Below are 22439 nucleotides of genomic sequence, written 5' to 3' on the forward strand. Positions count from 1 at the left end.
ATTGCTCTGAAATTTTGACCTGAACTATGTAAGACCCCAGGCTTTTGCAATATTGTGTTTTCAAGCTCTTACAGTGCTGCCACACTGATTTTCAGGTGTTTTATTAGGGAAAAAATGTAGGCGAGAAAAAATTCATCCTAATTCAGTGTGTGCCAACATGAAATACTCTGTGCCAGTAGCACCGAGAGTAATTCTGACTGCACTGGGTGAAAATTCAGGTTGTCAGCTTTCAAATGAGACCCCAACCATGCATGTACTCCAAACAGTTCAAGAACAGCATTCAATTTACTTTCTGTAAATCTCAGTAGAAATTTCGGGCGGAAATTGCCTGGACTTTAAAGGGATAACAATCCCAAAATATGTGAGTATGGTCTCCCACACAACCACATCCCCTCCAACATTTATATGAAGTTTTACCAAATTTGGATGTGACAAAGGGGGTTCTAAAAAATCTAATTTTAGTTTTCCATTCAAATTCCCTCAGTGCTGGGCTAGTGGTTATTTATGTCCCTCCCGCATTGTTTGCTCCAATCTTCATCTTTGATTATTATGTTCATTTCAAGTTCCCATTTACCTTTAATATTTTGTGTATTCTCTATTCTTTCCTCTTGTAATATTTTGTAGGCATGTGATACATATTTACGGTTGATTGCCTTTTTGATTACATACATAAATTGTTCTATTCTAGAAGGTGGAGCCTGTAGGGAAGTCAAATAATTATGTTTATGTAGATCGTGCCTCAGTTGGAGATATTTGTAAAAATCTTTAGTTGAAAGATCATATTTTTGTTCAAGTTGTTTGAAGGTCATCAAATTCCCACCTTCCATCATTTGACTAAACATGGTAAGTCCCTTCTCAGCCCAAGTTTTTAATCCAGAGGAGGGAGGAAACTCTGGATTATGATGAATTTGTATTAATCTGCAAATTGAGTCAGGAAGATTTAATATTTTTTTGATATTTGACCATGTGGCTAAGGTATTTTAACCCATTCATTTGTAATTGTTTTCTTCTTTTGTGACCATGCATCTGGATTTATAAAGAGAACAGTGTCAAGAGATATGTCTCGGCAATCTCTTTGTTCTATTCTAGTCCAAAGTGTATCCTCTTCTTGACAGACCCATGCTACCATTAATCGAATTTGGGCAGCATAATAATAATTTCTTAAATTTGGAATATTCAACCCTCCAACTTCTTTTGGACACGTAAGGGTTTTGAGTCTAACTCTTGAGTGTTTATTCTGCCAAACAAATTTTGAGAGCCATTTATTAAGCATTGTGAAAGTAGCCATTGGGATTTTTATAGGTAAAGATTGAAAGAGATAAGCAGCCGGGGTAATATGTTCATTCTAATTGTTTCTATTCTTTCCATAAGTGAGAGAGGTAGGATTTCCCATCTCTTTAAGATCTTTTTTAAGTTCATCCAAAAGTTTACCATAATTTGCCTTAAATAGTTGTGACACTTCAGGGGTAATTATAATTCCGATATCTAAATCCTTGATTTGACATTCGAAAATTGAATTTGGTTCTAAGATCTTTTGGCCACTGGCCTTTTAACATCATCGCTTCTGATTTTGATTGGTTGATTTGATAACCGGAGAGCTTACCATAGTCTTCCAACGCTTTTATAAGTGGAGTTATAGATGTAGCTGGATCATTAATGTATGCTAAAATATCATCGGCAAAGAGGGAAATCTTATGTTCTTTCTTACTCCCATCCTCAATGCCTTTAATATTTTTGTTCAGTCTGATTGAAGTGGCAAGTGGTTCTATATTGATAGCAAATAACAGGGGACTAAGGCAGTCACCCTGCTGAACACCGCTTTCCAAATGGAAGAAGTTAGAGCAGCTCCCATTTACTCTGACACACGACTTAGGATTTGTGTAAATTATTTTGATCCATTCTATAAATTGAGGATGAAAGCCCATCACTGACAGAGTTTTATACAAAAACTGCCAGTTGACTGTGTCACATGCTTTCTGTGCATCAAAACTAATTAACATTGAATTCTGACTAATATTCTTGGCCTGTGTTATAATATTTAAAGTTCTTATGTTATTGGCACTATGCCTATTTGGGACAAAACCCGTTTGATCCGGATGGATGAGTTTTTGAACATGTTTTTGTACCCTTTTAGCTAAAATACTGGTCAGTAACTTTAGATCATTACAAAGTAAACTAATTGGTCTGTATCCATCACAATGAGCTTCATCTTTTCTTTCTTTATGAATAACTGAAATTATGGCCTCAGTCCATGAGATAGGCATGTCACTATTCTTAAGTGTGTAATTGAAGACCCTAGTCAGCAAAGGTAATAGAATGTCAGTAAAGCATTTGTAAAATTCTCCAGGAAGCCCATCGGTTCCTGGAGGTTTATTGTTCTTCAGTTTTTTAATTGCCTCTCGAATTTCACTCTCTGTTACATCTGAAATCATGCCTGATGCTTCTTCTCTAGACAATGTTGGAAGATTTAAATTAAGAAAAATATCACACTATTGTTTTATCTCATCGTTCATTGGGTTTGGTTCCTCAGAGTTTTTTATAATAGGATGCAAATGCATTTGCAATTTCTTTCGGTTTATAGAGATTTGTTTTATGTGTGGGATGAATAATTTTAAGAACCATTCTATCTGCTTGTGCTTTACGAAGTTGGAAACCTAATAAGCGACTGGCTCTGTTCCCCATTTCATAATATTTTTGTCTGGAAAATCTCAAAGCCCCTTCTGCTTTATATGTAAAAATTTTATCCAATTCTTTTCTAGTTTCTTTTAGTTTTATGAGTGTGCTATTTACAGTTGTGTTCAAAATAATAGCAGTCCATCATGACTAACCAGATTAATCACGGTTTTTGGCAGAAATTTTATGAGATGGCAAATAATTTACTCGTAGGTGTTGTTGAGTCACAGAAACCAGCAGACCCTACATTCATGGCATGCATGCTCCTGAGTTTGTGTAATTGAATAAGTAATTGAAAGGGGCGTGTTCAAAATAAGAGTCCAATCAGTGAGCTCATTCGTTATGTGACGAAACAGGTGTGATACAGGTGGCCCTTATTTAAGGATGAAGCCAGCACATGTTGACCATGCAATTCTCTGTGAAAACCAAAGATGGGTCGTTCCAGACATTGTACAGAAGAGCAGCGTACTCTAATTAAAAAGTTGATTAAAGAGGGGAAAGCATACAAAGAAGTGCAGAAAATCATAGACTGCTCAGCTAAAATGATCTCCAATGCTTTGAAATGGAAAGCAAAACCAGAGAGACGTGGAAGAAAATGGAAGACTACAGTTCGGATGGATCGATCAATAGCCAGAATGGCAAAGACTCAGCCAATGATCAGCTCCAGGGAGATCAAAGACAGTCTGGAGTTACCTGTGAGTACTGTGACAATTAGAAGACACTTGTGTGAGGCCAGTCTATGGGCAAGAAGCCCCCGCAAAGTCCCACTGTTAAAAAAAGACGTGCTGAAGAGGATACAATTTGCCAAAGAGCATATGACCTGGCCTAAAGAGAAATGGAGAAGTATTTTGTGGACTGATGAGAGTAAAATTGTTCTCTTTGGGTCTAAGGGCCACAGAGTCTTTGTCAGGCGTCCCCCAAACACAGAATTCAAGCCACAGTACACCCTGAAGACCGTGAAGCATGGTTGTGCAAGCCTCATGATATGGGGCTGTTTCTCTTACTATGTGTTGGGCCCATTTATCGCATGGCAGGAATCATGGATCAGTTTGCTTATATCAAAATACTTGAAGAAGTCATGCTGCCTTATGCTGAAGAGGAAATGCCCTTAAAATGGGTGTTTCAACAAGACAACGACCCCAAACATACCAGCAAGTGTGCAACATCTTGGTTCCAGACCAACAAAGTTAAGGTTATGGAGTGGCCAGCCCAATCCCCGGACCTTAATCCAATCGAAAACTTGTGGGGTGACATCAAAAGTGCTGTTTCTGAGGCAAAACCAAGAAATGCAGAGGAACTGTGGAAGGTTTTTGAGTCATCCTGGGCCGGAATACCAGTTGACAGATGCCAGAAGTTGTTTGATTCCATGCCTCACAGATGTGAAGTAGTTCTCAAAAACCATGGCTATACAACAAAATATTAGTTTATTTATTCTCAGGAATGCCAAATCAAACTGTTTTTTTAAAGTTTGAAATGCACAGTGCAGATACTGCCATTTTTTTTGAACGGGCAAAAATATTTGTTCCTGTAATTTTCTGCAAATGATTTAAAATATTGAGAAATTTCTCACCATGTTTTAATGTAAAATGTAAAATGCATTGTTCTCAGTTAATAAAATAAAAAAAACTTTGAATTTTCCAAGCAGGATTTTGAGGTCTACTCACATTTTGAAGAACACTGCTATTATTTTGAACACAACTGTACTCCTGTGTTTTTATGCTCAATTTCTAATAGTTTGATTTTGTTTTCAAGATTGTTTTGTTCTTCTAAACGTTGTCTCTTTAATCTAGAGGATATTTGAATCATTTTCCCTCTTATAACTGCTTTAGCTGCACTCCACAACGTAACTGGATTAACCTCTCCAGTGTCATTTATTTCTAGATATTCAATCAAAGTTTGTTTTAATTCTTGAACTAAAGCTATTTTAGTTAGTAGTGAGACATTTAATCTCCAATATTTAAAAACATTCTCTTTATCTAAGTCAAGGTGTAAAATCACAGGTGCATGGTCACTCAGAGTTATACTTTCTATCTGACAGCCAGTTACTTTGTAAATATGTTGTTGAGATATGCAAAATAAGTCTATCCTAGAGTAACTGTTATGGACATTGGAGAAAAAAGTGAAATCTTTCTTACTTGGGTTTGCAGGTTGCCATCGGTCTCCTAAACCTAATTCTGTTATAATATTATTATTTTTGTTTTTTTAATTTGAGGGCCAGGGTCGGCTGGGGTTTTGTCTAAATTCCCATCTTGTATTGCATGAAAAGTTCCCCCGAGTATTATTATCCCTTTGGCGTTCCCTGCAATAATATTTGCAATATCTTTAAAAAAGTTTTCATCATATTCATTTGGGCCATTAAGATTTATAATAGACACTTCTTCTCCTCCTATTTGGCCACGAAGCATTACATATCTTCCTAATTTATCTTGAATTACTTTTTCAGGCGAGAAAGCTAGTGATTTGTTAATTAATATAGCTACACCTCTTTTCTTTCCAAATAAGGCACTATATGTTTGACCTACCCATTCTCTTAAGTTTTTAATGTTCCAACTCACTCAAATGAGTTTCTTGTAATAATGCTACAGAACATTGAAGTTTCTTTAATTGGTTGAATTTTTTTTTCTCTTTATGGGGTGGTTTAAACCATGGACATTATAAGTGACAACAGTTAACTTTCCCTTCAAAATTTAAACTTAAAGACTTGTCAAGGAGTACCTTAATGTTTTCTCACAAATATTGCCTGTACTGTATACTATGTAACTATAGCTATATGGTTGCACTTTTGGATCAGAATTCAATGTCATATTAACACAGAAACTGACATAAATGAACATTTTAACGAACAGACTCCCAAACTTGAACAGGAAAAAACAGTTCTCCAAAACATCACCATGGAGACGGAGGGGCGTGACAAAACCTCTCCATGTGGTACACTTCGTGTATTAGCAACTTGTCGGCAGCAGAAAGCTGCACTCATTTTTGCTTCCGCATAAATCAAATAAAAGAAGTAAAATGAAAATAAAAAAGTCATCTTACCTCCCCTTTGGCAGGGGGGAGACCCTCGTAGCATAGTTTCCGGACATGTCTCTGTTAACTAGCCTTGTTGTAGGGAAAAGTCATTATTATCCTTTGCATAGGTCTATATTAGCGCTCCTCGTGTCAATCAAATAGTACATCATTTGTCACCGCATGCAAACGCTCGCAGGTCCACGATGCTCAGCGATGCCTCTCAGGTATTGGATGTAGCAGTAGACCAGGTGTTCCTAGCTAGTTCATCTCGGATACTCTCCCGTTCATCCACTTTGATGCATATTCCCATCTGTTTGAGGGTCGGCACTGCCTCTGCAAGTGTGGAAAAAGTTTTCACGCCATGGTCGATGTAGATCTTCAGTTGAGCTGGAAAAGGTGAGACAGCTTATATCTTTTTCTTTTTGAGTTGCTTAATGACTCCCCGGAATTCTTTGCATTTCCTCTGTGTTTCCGCTGTGTAATCCTGGTCAAAATATATATTCTGACCCTGGTATTTCACTCCATTGCTGCTCCACGCTGCTCGGAGTACTTCATCTCTCACTCGGTTGTCCAAAAATCTGACAATAATCGACCTCGGCAGTGCTGCGTCTTGTGGCTTAATGGTCAGGGAACGATGTGCCCTCTCAACACCGAGGTCCAGGTCCTCCGGCATGTTCAAGGAGGTGCGAATCGCTCTGGTTATGAAGGGAATCATGGTCCTTTTCTCTTCGCCCTCTGTAATGCCATATATGCGTAAATTATTGCGTCTAGATTTTGATTCAAGATCTTCGCATTTAGAGGACAGTTTGGCTTCTCGGTGAAGCAAATGGCAGATAGCTCTCTCGTGGCGCTGTAGTTGGTCTTCGTTGTCGCTCACTCTCTGCTTTGTTTCAGTCATGTCCTGTTCAAGCTTATCCGTGCCGTCGACAAAGTCTTTTAGGGTTGTTTCCAATCTAGTCAAAGCAGCCTTAGTGTCTCTAAATGCATCTGCGTGTTCTTTTCGAAAGTTTCTCAATTCCTCAGGCATCGACGCCATGTTGTTTTCAGGCTGGTTCGTGTTCGATGGCTCCTCATTGCATTGTTCACGTCTGGGTTCTTTCAAGGTGGTTTTAGCTTTCTTTTCTGTCTCTCTTCTCGTTTGTGACATATTTAGTCGCGTTTATGTTGATTTGTTTTGCAATAAATGTCAGTTATTTTGGCTAGTTTTTGGGTTGGTCCCCGGAGCTAAAGTTTCAGGCTGCTTCTTCGACCATGACGTCACAGGAAGTCTTTTATTGCTTTTTAGAACATAAAAACAATAGAACAGTAGAACAAACACATTAATTGAAATTCAAAACTATTCCCTTATAATAACAAAATACAATTCCACAATAAAAAATAAACTGAATAAATAATAATAATCATAATAGTAAAAAAAAAGGACAGAAATAATAATAATATCAATAATGATATACAAAATACATATATACCTCATATCCAGGGTCTAGATTTTCCAAATCATCTACTCTCACAGTCCCCATCCCATTTTATTTTACTTCACAACTAATTCCTTATTTCCTTAAAATAATTCATTATTCACCTTAAAATCAGTCTGCCATGTTTCTCCCATCACATGTCTCCAAGTAATTCAAATAGGGACCCCATAATTTCAAAAACACCCCCTCTTGGTTATTCAACCTAAAGGTCAACCGTTCATAGTTGGCTGTTTTAGTCATTTCCTCCAGCCATTCATTAAATGTGATGAAATTTTTGGATTTCCAGTGTCTCAAAACAATCCTGCACCCTATTGTGAGGGCCATCATACAGTATATTGTTTGTTGATAGGACATCCCCATTTCATCTGTTATCAATCCCAGAATGCACAAGGCTGGGCTCTGGTATACATCAATCTCAAGTACTTTGTTAACAAATAAAATTATCTTTTTCCAAAGGTTCTGTGTCATTTCACACTCATATAGCATGTGTAAAAGTGTTCCCTCATACTTCTCACATCTCCAACACAACTCCGAATCACAGAGCTTTAACCTTGCCATCTTACTGGGGGTCCAATATATTCTGTGTATAATTTTGTACATAACTAATCGAGTCTGTCTCTCTCTTGATATCTTATGTCAGGACTGAATAATTTCCTCCCACTTCTCCATAGCCATCTCACTCCCTAAGTCCCTCTCCCATACTCTTAAGAGCTGCTAGTTTAGGAAGGTTAGATTTTCTCATAAGACTATAAAATTTAGATTCCCCACCTTTAGCCCCCCGATTATCCTGCACTTGCCTTTGTAGCTCAGATTGTAAAGGCAGGGGATATTTTTGTTTTTGTTGCAATAAACAACTTCTTAATTGCAAATATTTCCAAAAATCTTGTTTAGGAAGTTTATATTTAGTTGCCAACTGCTGAAAGGACATTAAGTTGTCATTCTCAAAAACATCTCCAACATAAATAATCCCTGCCGTAGCCCTATAAGCTGCAGTCAATTCCAGCCATTTTCAGTACAAAAAAAAAATCGCTAATATTTTATTTGTAAATAAAAATATGACGAGAAATACAGGGAATATTGGATGCGCATCACGAGGTGCATTTCCTCGAAAACGACCTATTCGTGGATTATATACCGACTTCAAGACATGTTTTGGACAAAATATTTTACTGGCTTGTTTCGTCTGGATGTCCAAGGTTGGATTATGGCCGTTTTTTGTGGAATATTTTCATCTGTGTGTAATAATGAACCCGCAAATGTGAGTCGCGCTGTGTACGTTAAAGCCGTGTATAGAGAACGGATGGATGGATATTCGTTGTTTGTCGGACAAATGTGTTTATATTACCCGCTGTGGTAATCACATCTGAAAGTGGTTTATACCGGCGGATTCATGAGAATCTAAGCTTTCCATCGGTGTATAGTGTTTGTATAATCGCGTTTGCAGCTTCAGACATTTAAGGAAATGCTTATGCAGATCTCAAAGCGTCCCGCGGGCAGGACACTGAAGCTTAACAGGATAACCCATGATTTCCAGAACAGAGTTTCTTTCCCTACCTTTAACTGTTTATTATGCCAAAGAGGTGATTGTTTAGTAAAGAAAGGGTCAAGGCCACTAATATCATGTACCCTTTGCCAAGTTTCTCTAACAAATGATAACAGTGGATTTCTGTAAGGAATTTCACCTCCAGTCTGTGCCATAAAAGCCTGCAATGGGATGGGCTCTGTAAGTTCCTTTTCAATCAAAACCCAGCCTGGAGCTTGGTTCTCTGCACTGTCTACTTTGGTAAGCTGGTTAAAAGAAAAGGCTAAATGATACCAATCCAAACTGGGTAGGTTAAGACCTCCGTCTTCAATTGCAGCCCTCATCTTAATTCTATTTAAACGGGGCCTTTTACCATCCCATAAGAACAAATTAACTGCAGCGTTGAATTTTTTAAGTAGAGGGGGAGGGAGGTTTATGGGTAATAAATGTAAAATATAGTTAATTTGTGGAATAATAATCATTTTTGGGAGATTTATCCTACCCAAAAGAGAGAGACCTAACTTAGCCCAGTTCCGTAATGTGTTCTCAATTTTCAACAACAGGGGGAGCAAATTTTCTGTCATAATATCCTTTAAGCGTGGTGTGAGTTTTATCCCTAAGTACACTAAACCTGAAGGGAGCCAGTTGAACTGCCAGTTCTGTCTAATACTTGGTGGGCATATTTTTTGACAGAAGCATAGCCTCAGATTTTCCCCAATTTATTTTGTAACCTGAAATCAAAGAGAAGGTATCAATTAAAGTTAGAATTTGAGGGACAGCCGTTTCTGGGTTTGCGGTCACCAACAAAATATCATCCGCGTACAAAAATAGTTTGTGTTCCATCTTACCAACTAACATACCCTTGATAGTGGAGTTGTTCCTAATGGCAGCCGCTATCGGTGCCAACGCAAAGAGTAAAGGACTAAGGGGACAGCCCTGCCTTGTACCCTGGTATAGGGGGAAACAAGAGGACATGTTCCCATTAGTCAATACTGATGCCTTAGGGTTACAGTATAAAAGTCTAACAAAGTTTATAAAGGGAGGGCCTGATCCAAACCTGTATAGCGTTCTAAACAAATAAGTCCACTCAACTCGGTCAAAAGCTTTCTCTGCATCTAAAGAGAAAGCAACTATAAATTCAGGGCAATTTGTTGCCTGCCATATTAAATGTAGTAGCCTACGTACATTATCTGCCGAAGACCTACCCCTAATAAACCCAACCTGATCCGGATGAATCAGGCTGGGTAGATACACCTCCAACCTCATGGCTCGTATCTTGGCCAGTATTTTGGCATCTACATTTATAAGAGACACTGGACGATAACTTCAACACTGTTGAGGATTTTTGCCTTTCTTATGTATCAGGGTTATTACTGCAGATTAGGGATGCACCAAATGATGCATCGTCTGAGCATGACACGTCATCAAAAGCGGAAGTGAGTGCGCAATTGTAGGAATAACTCCTTATTAAAAATGAATTAAGCACTCGTTAGCAAATGGGGCACCACTCTACGAACGTAGAGAAAATAATAACTGATAATGGATTGATTCAGTTAAACAGTCTAATATCTGAAGCCGAGAATCCTCAGAAGAATTGACCCAAGTCTGACACACATAAACGCAAAAGAGACTGTAATTTTGGTCTAAATGCAGGACATTTATTGGTTAATCTAATAACAATACAGCGATGAATATATCAGGCACATACTTGAATGAATAAAGGTGACGTGTGGGTGTTTATGTGAGAATAGGTGTGTGTGTGTGTGTGTGTGTGTGTGTGTGTAGGTTATGTAAATTTGCATTTCTAATCTCGGATTATGAGCTGAGTAATCAGACCGCTGAAGATATGACAAGATAATAATTTGGAAAATGAGCGGACAGTAAGTGACTAAACGGAGTTATTAAAAATTAAATATCAAGCTATTTAAGGACGTCAACCCACAAGTCAGACTCATAAAGCATCAGCTAATCTTACTTTGATGAAGAATGGCCGCTCAAAGGTTCTGGAACTGGGACGCAGTCGCATTTCTTGGACGACGCTTGGTTGAGCGTCTGTATGGGGACCTGAGGCGGCGGCTTGGTCGGTATGGCAACCTGAAACGTCCTGTTCATGAAGAACCGTAAGGCGACGCTGGTCTCGTTCTGATCTCAGCAGATGGTGGAGAAAAAGCCGGAACAGTTCGTCCTTCTTCTGGGGTTGACTGGACCCAAAAACAGCTTGATAAAAATGCAGGCTCTCGTTCTATTTTGTCGGCGGTTCAGCCGAATAAAAGGGCAGGCGTCTAGACAGAGCCACGGCAAATTTGGAAGTATAAAATTGGAACGGGATGTGATTGATTCTTATTTTTAAAAAATCCCCGGTAAAAAAAAAAGACCTCGGCGGGTTGAAGTGAGCGAAGATATCTATTTGTTGATTAAAAAGATTAAAGAAATCACAGCTATCAGAGGCCTGCTCTGGTGCTGAGGTGGACTTAGAATAAAGGGAAGAAGAGTGAAAGAAGGCGCCAAAAAAAACAAAAGAATCGCTCGGACTTAGTTTCTTGTAGCAAGTTAGAAGGGAAGAGAGGATGAACTATGTAAAATGGCTGGTTTTAAAGGTTTTTCCTGAAAAGAGGCGTGGAAGTGCTGGTTTCAGCGCGGCTTCCTTTGAATCTGGGTGCCTCCCCCTTTGGGCTTCGGGAGAGGAGAGATGAGACCTAATCAAATAGTGGATTAAAAATATTAAAACGCGCAAAAAGAATGGTCTGTTTACTTTCCCATGATCCTTAAAACATACTTTAAACAGTCAAAGATAACATACTACGGGGTATACCAGCTAATCTAAAAATATATGAGTTATTAGTTCCTAATTATATGTTTGTGAGCTTTATCTACTCTTATGTGTATCACAGTGAAAACAGGGTAATATGACATACATATTGTGACAAAACAGTTTTCCATGTCTTTGTAACCTGAATAAAGCAAAGTTTTATGGTTAATTCAGTGAAATCCTTGATAGTGTCATGGCATTCCGACGTCAAAAGGGGGCAATGTTGAGCTGTGGAAGAAGAAGTGAGTTAACCACACATCATATATCTCCCTAAATACTGAAGCTAGAAAAACGAGAGTTGATTCAAAAGGTAGTGTCTACAGATACGGACCCGTATGTACGGCACTTTCCATTTGCCAGACAGATACGGACCCGTACACGAGTCTCGCGAGTCAAGAAGCTGCTAACCACTGCAAACTGTTGAAACGTAAGCAAAGGTTAAGGTTAGGGTTAGTGTTAGGGTCAGGTTTAGGGTCCGTCCCTGTAGTACCGATGCTACGGGTCCGTACCGCTAGCGTCTACCGGGAGTCACGTGACCAGATCTCGCGTATCTGATTGGCAAATGGCAAGTGCCGTATCCGTAGTCCACAGGGTACGGGTACGGGTCCGTACCTCTAGCAACAACCGATTCAAAATGCATGTTGACATCTCATTATATCTTTGGTAAACAGAGAATCACAAAATACCTTTCAGAAACATGAGTTTTAAGGAAAGTCCGGTAACTGAACAGAGAGAGTCTTCCTGCAGACCCTCAGGGCAACAGGAGGTCATGGAAATTTACGACTCTGCTTATCTGATGAAAGAGCAGCAGAGATGGACCCAGAGACAGAGTGGAGGTTCAGTTCATCAAAGCGGTTCCCTGTCAGTGTGAACAACAATCATTTAAATGGTCATTTTTAAAGGTGTTAAAAGTTCTGGGAAACAACAGTTCTCTGCATAGGCTCTGGGGTCTTTCTGTGAAAGTGGAAACAATAAGGGAATATAACTGTGCCAATCTTCTTATAGGCATACATGTGTCCTTTGTTGAAAAGGGAGGTTTTCTTTAAGAGTCAGATGCCATCATAAGTTAATTTTAGTGGAAGGTAGGGAGGTCTCTGGAGTCATAAAAATCCTCTTTGGGGCACTTTGTGTGTTTTTTTTTTTTAAGGATTCCCTTAAGAGAGAGCTGGTTATCTGAGGTGAGATTTCCTCTGGAATGTTTGGGGCCCCTTAATGTGGATGTCACCTACACAATGCAACAGAAATCACCGTCCGACTGGAGCGCGGAACACAGACGGACGTCTGCGCTGCATCGTGCATATATTATGTATGCACGATGCAGCGCGGACGTCTGTGATCTATCGTAAACGCGGATGTCAGCGTTTACTATACAGCTGTATCTAAACGCGGACATCGGCGCTGCATCATGCATACATAATATAAGCATGATGCAGCACAGACGTCCGTCCGTGTTCCGTGCTCCAGTCAGATGGTGATTTCTGTTGCATTGCGCACTCACTTCCGCTTTTGATGACGTGTCGTGCTCAGACGATGCATCGATGCATCTTTGGTGCATCCCTACAGCAGATTGCATACTCTCTGGCATATTACCCCTTTTAATTGCATCTCGAAATACTGTGACTAGTCTCGGAGCTAATAGGTCTATAAATTCTTTATAAAAATCTGTTGGGAGCCCATCATTTCCTGGAGCTTTCCCAGATCTCATTTTCCATATAGCTTGCTTAACCTCTTCCAATGTTGGTTCTCCACCAATCTCATTTTGCTTTTCTCCAGAAAGGGTTGGTAGGTCCATCTGGGACAAGAACTTATTTATTTTCTCTTCATCTATCCCACCTTGTGAAGTATATAATTTTTGATGAAATATCTTAAACGATTCATTAATTTCTCCCCTGTCTGTCACTAAATTCCCATTTTCATTCTCCACAGAAATTATTAGTGTGCGGTTAAACTGTTGATTTACTCTTTGGGCTAAAAATCGTCCTGCTGTCTCTCCTTGTTCATAATACTTCTGTCCACATTGAAATAATAAATATTCAGCTTTTCTCTGCAGTATAGAATTTTGTTAAAATTTTAATTTATTCAACTGGGTAAAAATTACTGGATTTAATTGAGATGCATTTTTATTTTCAAGATTATTTCCTTCTCCAATTCAACCAGTCGTGTAGCAGCTTTTTTAAAAAAAATAAGAACTGTGCTGAATTAAGCGGCCTCTCAAGTAAGCTTTAAATGCATCCCATTTTATTCCAGGGCAGAAGCTGATCCTTCATTAAATTCCCAGTACTCAAGAATTTCCTTTTTAATAAAATTACAAGATTCTTCATTTTTAAGCAAAGAGGTGTTGAATCTCCAGCAGACTCTGGGAGTTTCAGACTCAGTTTTCGATCCCAACACCACTTCCACTGGTGCATGGTCTGATAATACAATATTACCGATTGAAGCTGTTGAAACTGCACTAACTGACTGTTTAGATATCAGGAAAAAATCTATCCTTGAGTATGAAGAGTGTGGGTTGGAATAGAAGGTATACTCCCTTTCCCCGGGGATGTAGAAGTCTCCAGATGTCTACTAAGCCAAGCTCATCTTCCAAAGCCTAAATAGCTAGCTTTGATTTATGTATCAATCTTGTATTAGCAGCTTTTGATTTATCTAGGGCTGGGTCTCTTATTTGATTAAAATCCCCCCAATAACTACATATGTATCCCCTTGTTGTTTTGCCACCCTGCCTATATTTACAAAAAAAAATCGGGAGAATCTATATTTGGTGGATAAATATTAATGAGGGAACATCTGCTGCCAAAATAGATCTGCACTTATTGCAAGGGCGTAGGTTTGCATAGGGACAGTAGGGACATAACACTACCAATTTTTCAAGAGGGTCAAATTGTCCCCACCAACTTTTAAGCAACCTTATTTGCATTATATAATGAGTTCAGTTATATAGGTAATTTTGATTGTCTTCCCATATGTTGTAAGGATAGAATTGACCCTACCATTATTAAGTGAATTATTTTCATTATATTCACACCAGGTTCAGACTTACATTTACCCCTTTTCACTTGCTGAATGTGCCGGTCCAAGCGTTTGATTGGCTGATGAGTTGACCCCCCCACCTCCCCCACCCACACGCACACTCACACTCACACTCACACTCACACTCACACAGCCCCGACAGAAATACACAAGAAATAAACATGCCACCTTCTCCGCCCCCTTCGAAGAGGAGGGATATTAGAAGTTTTTTTCGGCCAGCAGCAGCAGCAGCAGACGACACTGTAAGTAATGTAAAAAGACGTCAATGTTGTGGACGTGGGTAACACACCACTAATGTTGCTACTGAAAGTCCGACCTGCATCAGAGTTAGCATAACATTAAACTGTCTGAACTTGCTAACCTGCAAAACTCGAGTAGGAAGCTGCTTAGAGAGAATTGTCCTCCTGTATGTGTTTTCTACTTTTAACGTTAATTAAACTGTGAGGAATGTAGTGAACTCTGCTGGAAAATATAGAACCAGAAAAACGTGAGCAAGAAGCTGCTTAGAGAGAGAGGTCCCAGTCTGTGTTTCACAGGAAAGTGTTGACAGTCAAAAAAAAAACACATGCTGCTGCTTTTCTTCTTGTAAACGGCCTGGTTTAGAAGGAAAGAAGGCTAGAGCATGTTGTGACTTCACACTTTTGAAACCAAATACCTATTAGTGCATTTATTTATTAATTAAAATGTATTTAATTACTATCACCTGAACCAATACACATGAAAGTTAGTATAAGTCAATACAGATTTATTTTGCATTGATCATTTAGCTTATCAATTAATTAGGTTCATATTCGTGAGAAATGTAGCCCTGACCCCCGTTCACCCAATCTGTTTGGTCTTATTAATGTCCCGTCCCCAGCAAAAAGTGTACATGCAGGTTATGCTGTTGTATCGTCCCTACCAATGTTGAGACCAAACCTACGCCCTTGACTTATTGCCACCCACCTGCCTTCCCTATCTGAGAGTTGATTGTGAATGGTGATATTTACATTTTTACGTAATAAAATACAGATCCCTCTTTGGCTAGAAGAGTAGGCACTATAAAATATTTTACCGACCCAGTCCCTCTGCAGCTTTGTTGACTTTTCATTATCTAAATGAGTTTCCTGTAGGAAACAAACATCTACCTTCTTTTGTTTAAGATATAGGAGAAGTTTCTTCCTGTTAATAGCAAGATTGGCCCCCTTAACATTCCAGGACAGAAACTTAAGCACATCTACCATGTTAATGTAACTTCTGTACTATTTTGCTCTCGTTCATTGTAATTAACTCTGAGAAGCACTCACCCATAAAGGAGGAGCTGTGAGAAAAGCAACCCAAACTTGAAATCTCCCTGTGATCACATTATATATATATATATATATATATATACACATGGAGAAAAAAACAAAACAAAACAAAAAAACACACGACATATGAAAACCATAAAGAAACAACGTGGCCCCCTAAACTCTGGAGCCAAACACACGACATAATACGTCCATGAAACTCTTAGGGTCCCGACCCGCCACCCACAGCCCCCCCATTATCATTTATAGCCCAAACAGGAGTATAAATTGCAAAAATATATGAACAGTGCAAAATAAAAATAATGAAAATAATAATAATTTAAGCCCCACAGCAGACAATAATTGCTTCTTATAAAATCAAAACAAGAGTCAACCCAAACAAGCCGCCAAATATATCTCTCTAAATGGGGATTGAACTAATATGTGTAATATTTGTATTAACAGAATGAATGTCCATCATATCCCTTTAATAGTCTATTTAGTCCTTCCAACCTTTGCCAGTATAAAGTCCATGTCTCTATTCCAGTCCAAAGAAGAAAAATATTCAAGAAAAAAAAAAAAAAAAGTAAAATAAAACACCCACAATATTCCTGCTACATGTAATTTAATAGTAATGTTTACCCCTGAGAAGAACAGAACAGAACAGTAACTATATTGCTTTGCTTCTTTAACCGTGTTGAGCCCTAACATTAAACCAAATGAGCACAAGCTTATTTATATCATTGGAAAAAAGAAATAAAAAAAGCTGAAATGACTCACATAAGAGTTCGTCTAAACGGAGCCGCAAAACAGTTCCTCAGTTTGCTCCATATTCAGCTCCATCCTCTCTGTCTCTGCGGGATCTTCATCCAGCCCATTTGGAAATAAAGTCCATCACCTCCTCAGGAGAGGCAAAGGTGTGTCGGACATTATCCGCCACGACTCTCAGCACGGCCGTGTATACCATCGTGTATCGAAGCCCTTTCTCCTGCAGCTTTTTCTTCACGCCATCAAACTTTTTTACGCTTCTGAATAACGTCCTGAGAAAGATCTTGAAAGAAAGAAAGAAATCCTCTTGCCTCGCCATTCCACACGCTCTTTCTCCCGCGCCGCCCGCAGCACTGCTTCTCTGGCTCCGAATCTCAGGAAACGCACCAGGACATGTCGAGCCCTGGCGCCCTGTTGACCTGCTCTGTGGGCGCGCTCAATTTCAAACTCCGGGCTCATTTCAATGTCCAAAAGTTTTGCCAGAAGCTTCTGCATAAACCTCTTCATATCCTGTTCCTCGGCACCTTCCTCCAGCCCAACCACACGGACGTTATTACGGCGACCTGCATCCTCCAGGCAAGTCCGCCGCTCCCACCGTAACATCCAGGCTGTGACTTTTATCTTCCAGGGCTGATATTCGAGTCTCGGCTTCCGTCACTCGAGCTCCCAGTTTATCCACCGCTGCCTGGACTGCATCCATGCCGAATTTTAATCCGCTCATATCAGAAGCGATGTCCTGTAGCAATGTTTTAATGGTTGTTATCTCGGCTGCAGTGTCCTTCTGTGATGGGCATGGAGTAGCCGCCATGCTATCCTCTGGGCTTCCCTCCGTCTGTCGCGTGAGGCTTCTTAAACCGTACTGCGGAAGAGTTTTCTGGACTTGTTGCATAATAAGTTAGACTGGGTTTCACCTCGCGAGTATTTTCAGTGTTTAGGATATATCTAACAGATTTTTTTAAAGGGGGGTGGCAGACGAGCGGCTCCGCAGCGAGTGTACTGCGTGGCCATCTTGGCCCTACGCTCCACCGGAAGTCTCGTCTAATCAGCATCTTGATATGGCACACCTGTGAGGTGGGATGGATTATCTCCGCAAAGGTGAAGTGCTCACTATCACAGATTTAGACAGATTTGTCAACAATATTTGAGAGAAATGGTGATATTGTGTATGTGGAAAAAGTTTTAGATCTTTGAGTTCATCTCATAAAAAATGGGAGCAAAAATAAAAGTGTTGCGTTTATATTTTTGTTGAGTGTATCAGGCGACTTCAGGAACTCGAAAAAGAAATTAAGGATTTGGAGAAAATGTGTGCATATTAATCAAACCTAACAGTACTCTCGCGCTTGAGCAAACTTAAGTTGGAATTAAATTCCATACCACAGAAGAAAGTAGAATTTATGTTATTTCAATGCAAACAGAGGTATTATGAACAAGGGGAAGCTGCAGGAAAATTCTTGGCTCAGAGGGTAAAACAGCAATATAGTAGTACTTGAATACCTGCTATAGAGAATGAAGAAGGGATATTGGTGACAGACACTGGGGAGATTAATGAAACCTTTAAATATTTTACAAAAAATTATATACTTCACAGTGCAATACAGACCAGGACGATTTAGATAATTTCTTGTCACGAGTACATTTACCATCCTTATCAGTAGAAGAGCAGAGAGATATTGGAGGAGATATTACACTTGAAGAGGTCAAACAAGCTATAAAAAAACTGAGTGATGGGAAATTACCCGGGGATGATGGCTCCCCTACAGACTTTTACAAGAAGTTCTCTGAGGTGCTTGCTCCACAGTTACTCGTGGTATTTCAAGATGCACTCAAAAGGGGCAGTGTGCCAGAGAGCATGCAATCTATAGTGATAACACTTATTCATTAAAAAAAGGAAAGAATCCTCAACAATTTGGTAGCTATCGCCCGGTATCACTGATAAATGTGGATGCAAAAATATTGGCAAAAATTTTAGCTGCAAGATTGGAGAAATATCTACCAAGCCTTATTCACCGGGACCAGGTGGGCTTTATTGAAGGGAGGCATTCTGCTGATAATGCTCGCCAATTATTACATTTGATGTGGCAGGAAAAAGACAGTGTTGAGCCCAGAGTTGCTTTCTCGCTAGATGCAGAGAAAGCATTCGATAGAGTGGAATGGACATACTTGCATGGTTTTGGGATGGGCTCCTCATTCATAAATTGGGTCAAGCTGCTGTATCATAGTCCCAGGGCTTCGGTCTTAACAAACGGAAAGAGGTCTACACCTTTCCCCCTCTTTAGAGGTACAAGACAGGGATTTCCCCTAAGCCCTTTAATCTTTGCACTGGCACTGGAACCTTTAGCAAACGCTATTAGAGATAATGTAGATATAAAGGGAATAAAAATGGGACAGGCAGAACATAAACTGTTGCTGTATGCAGATGATGTTTTGTTGGTGTCTACAAATCCAAAAACAGCTGTACCTCACATATTATCAGTGATCACTTCCTTCTTGGCTATTTTAGGATAAAAAGTTAATTGGAACAAATCGGAAGCAATGCCTCTGTCCAAAGGTGTGCCCGCCGGATGTCAGGCAGGGAGGCAGTTTAGGTGGCTTCCCTCTGGCCTGACATATTTAGGAATTCATTTAACTACAGGTCTGAAGGAGATAATGGATGAAAGCCTCCCCCTCATACTAAAAATTGAGAGTAAATTTCAAAATTAGGCTAAGCTGGGACTTTCTCTGTTGGGCAAAATAAATATTTTAAAAATGATAGTTGTCCCACAAATTAATTATATTATTTACGTATCTGTTACCCCTGAATCTTCCTTTTGCTTTGCTGAAAAAATTCAATAAGGTGGTGGAGACCTTCCTATGGTCAGGTAAAAAGCAATCCCTTAATAGAACCAAATTGTACGCTGCCAAAGAGGATGGAGGCCTTGGAATGCCAAGAGTAGATTAGATATCACTATGCTTTTTCACTTAATCAGTTATCTAAAATATATATTAAAGGTGATCAAGCGCCGGCCTGGGTGCCAATTGAGAGGGAACTTACAGAACCTATTCCCATCCATACCTTTGTAGCACAGACAAGAGGGAGACATCCCATTTAATAACCCACTATTGAGGTTCATGAGAGAAACTTGGAGGACTTCACACCAAATTATAGGGTCAGAGCCTCTTTTTACTCGAAGATCATCACTTTGGAATAATAAATTGTTGAAGACGGACAAAACCTTCAACAATACTGGTCAAATCCTTTCATCTTATTCTGGCGGAATTGGATTAAAGCAGGGATATTGAGGATGTTTTGGAGGGAGATAAATTTATTTCCTTTGAACAGATGATAACTAAATACCATATACCTAAAACAGATTTTTGGAAGTACCTCCAATTGAGAAGCTGTTTTTTCCATGCAAAAGAGGACACCCCTAACAAAGCAAACATTGGTACAGGAAATGATACAGGACAAGCAGCTGATTGAAAATTTGGGAAGATCTGTGGGGCGGGGGGGGGGGGGGGGGGGATAACAGAGGAGATGTGGAAATACATTACAGGGTAGTGGTATAAAATAGCAAGGGAAATGCAGACCTGCATTTCTCTATCCACCGCTTTATCCTCACTAGGGTCCTGGGGGATACTGGAGCCTATCCCAGCTGACTCGGGCAAAGGCAGGGGACACCTTGGACAGGTCGGCAGTCTATCGCAGGACTACATATACAGACAGACAATTACTCTCGCATTCATACCTATGGGCAATTTAGAGTAATCAATGAACCTCAGCATGTTTTTGGACTGTGGGAGGAAGCCGGAGTACCTGGAGAAAACCCACACATGCAAACTCCATGCAGAAAGCTCCCAGGCCCAGGCCGGGACTTGAACCGGGGATCTTCTTGCTACACCCAGAGTGGGCATGGGATCTTTCTGCATGGAGTTTGCATGTTCTCCCTGTGCCTGCGTGGGTTTTCTCCGGGTAGTCCAGCTTCCTCCACAGTCCAAAAATATGCTGAGGTTAACTGATAACTCTAAATTGCCCATAGGTGTGAATGTGTATGTCATTGTTCGTCTGTATATGTAGCCCTGTGACAGACTGGCGACCTGTCCATGGTGTCCCCTGCCTTCGCTCGAGTCAGCTGAGATAGGCTCCAGCCCCCCCCCCCACAACCCTAGTGAGGATAAAGCGGTGTATAGAGAATGGATGGATGGATGCTTTTCTTCGTTGTTGTGTGTGTTTTGATTATCTTGTTGTAAAAAAAAAAGTAATAAAAACTGAGTTACAAAAAAAATGGAAATGTGATGCTTATTGGAATCTTTACAAACAGGAGAGAAACACAAGCAAGCTAAATGTAATTTTTAAAGTCTATTATCAATGAAAGTGCGCAGATAGATGAGCTCTTCACTGTCACTACTCGACGATATCAGCTCCCTATGTGTTTGTTTTTCAGGTGGCTGATCACATTCACGACACTCCTCCCATGTTCTTTTTTCCAAATTTCCTGTCACCACACATTCGTCAGAGCAGAAGCGTCCATTCTCTGTTCCACGATCCTTTCCATGGTTTCCAGAATTTGTTCTCCCCCATGATGGGAATGAGCAGGAACTTCTTCAGTTCCATGGGCTCCATGATGGACATCGATAGTGACACTCCTCCTAACGAAGGTACGTTTTTTGCTACCTGGTTTATTTTTTGGTTTGCTGACAGTAGCTATGGCTACATTCAGACAAGATGAAAACATGGGAACCACAAGTTTCTAAAATCTGCTATATGTTTGGGTCTGGACACAGATGGCAGTGTGAATGAAGATGTTGTCATCACCAAACCTTTTGGTAACGGCAGGATGACCTGCAGAGAGATTCGTCGCAACTCAGCTGGATGCTTCAAGTTCCGTGAGGAATGTGAGAAGTGCAAAGAGATCCAGCATATTGGTGAGACAGCTTACTGGTAAAATGCTGCTTTTTTCTGTGTAAAAAGTTATGTTCATAACATAAACATGGATACAACAATGATATAGACTTTGAAAACTATGGTTAAAAGTTGGTTGGAAAACTACATAAATACATTTTCTAAGAAACCATCAAACAGCTAATAAGGCCTGTTAAACATCCTTTCATCCAACCTCCTCTAGATAAGGAGGGATATTGTCCTCTGGACAAAGAGACTTGAATAATGATGTTTTTATTAGAGCACCACCATTAGGATTTAAGGTAATGTTGCTTCAAATGAAAGACTGAGGATTCACATGGAGACTAATTTAATCATGTCTTCCTTTGTGCTGATGATTTTTTGTTCCTTTTCCGTGAACCAACAGGACAGGGCTCCAACAGAAAAGATGCAGAGTCTATTTTGAGACATTTGGAAAATACAAAGAGGTTCGTGCTGGTTTCACGTTCAGAGAGATGTCTCTGCTAATTGATAGAAACAGTAGCTCCCCAAATTTTCATCTGGTGAACTCCCACAGCCCTGTGAGATGGTCTAAAGAACCCCTTCATTCAGAAGTGTTCATTTAAACTTGTTTTAAATCAGATCTTATTTAAGTCTCGGAACCTCAAAACCTGCCAGTGAATTTGAAAGGCATATGTGATATATCCATCCATCCATCCATTATCTATACACCGCTTAATCCTTATTAGAGCCACAGGGGGCTGGAGTGTATTCCAGCTGACTTACCGTGAAGACATAGTACACCCTGGACAGGTCACCAGTCTATCAGAGGGCTACACATAGAGACAAACAAGCAGACTGACATTCACACCTACGGGCAATTTAGAATCACCAATTAACCTCAGCATGTTTTTGGACTGTGGGAGGAAGCCAGAGAACCCAGAGAAAACCCACACATGCATGAGGAGGACATGCAAACTCCACACAGAAAGATCCCATTCCCATGCCGGGACACGAACCAGGGATC

At 39.9% G+C, this 22439-nt stretch overlaps 1 protein-coding gene across 2 annotated transcripts in view; it reads left to right on the top strand.

Moving 5' to 3' along the window:
* clu (clusterin) overlaps positions 1 to 22439 on the top strand; it is a 54282-nt gene that overhangs the window by 19265 nt on the left and 12578 nt on the right. For both annotated transcript variants that reach the window (XM_051960921.1, XM_051960922.1), the window contains 2 exons: positions 20976 to 21189; positions 21316 to 21456. In XM_051960921.1, coding sequence (XP_051816881.1) covers positions 20976 to 21189; positions 21316 to 21456 — 355 coding nt within the window. The remainder of the gene's footprint in view (positions 1 to 20975; positions 21190 to 21315; positions 21457 to 22439) is intronic.

The sequence above is a fragment of the Acanthochromis polyacanthus genome, chromosome 16 (genome assembly GCF_021347895.1).
Source record: "Acanthochromis polyacanthus isolate Apoly-LR-REF ecotype Palm Island chromosome 16, KAUST_Apoly_ChrSc, whole genome shotgun sequence".
NCBI lineage: Eukaryota > Metazoa > Chordata > Actinopteri > Pomacentridae > Acanthochromis > Acanthochromis polyacanthus.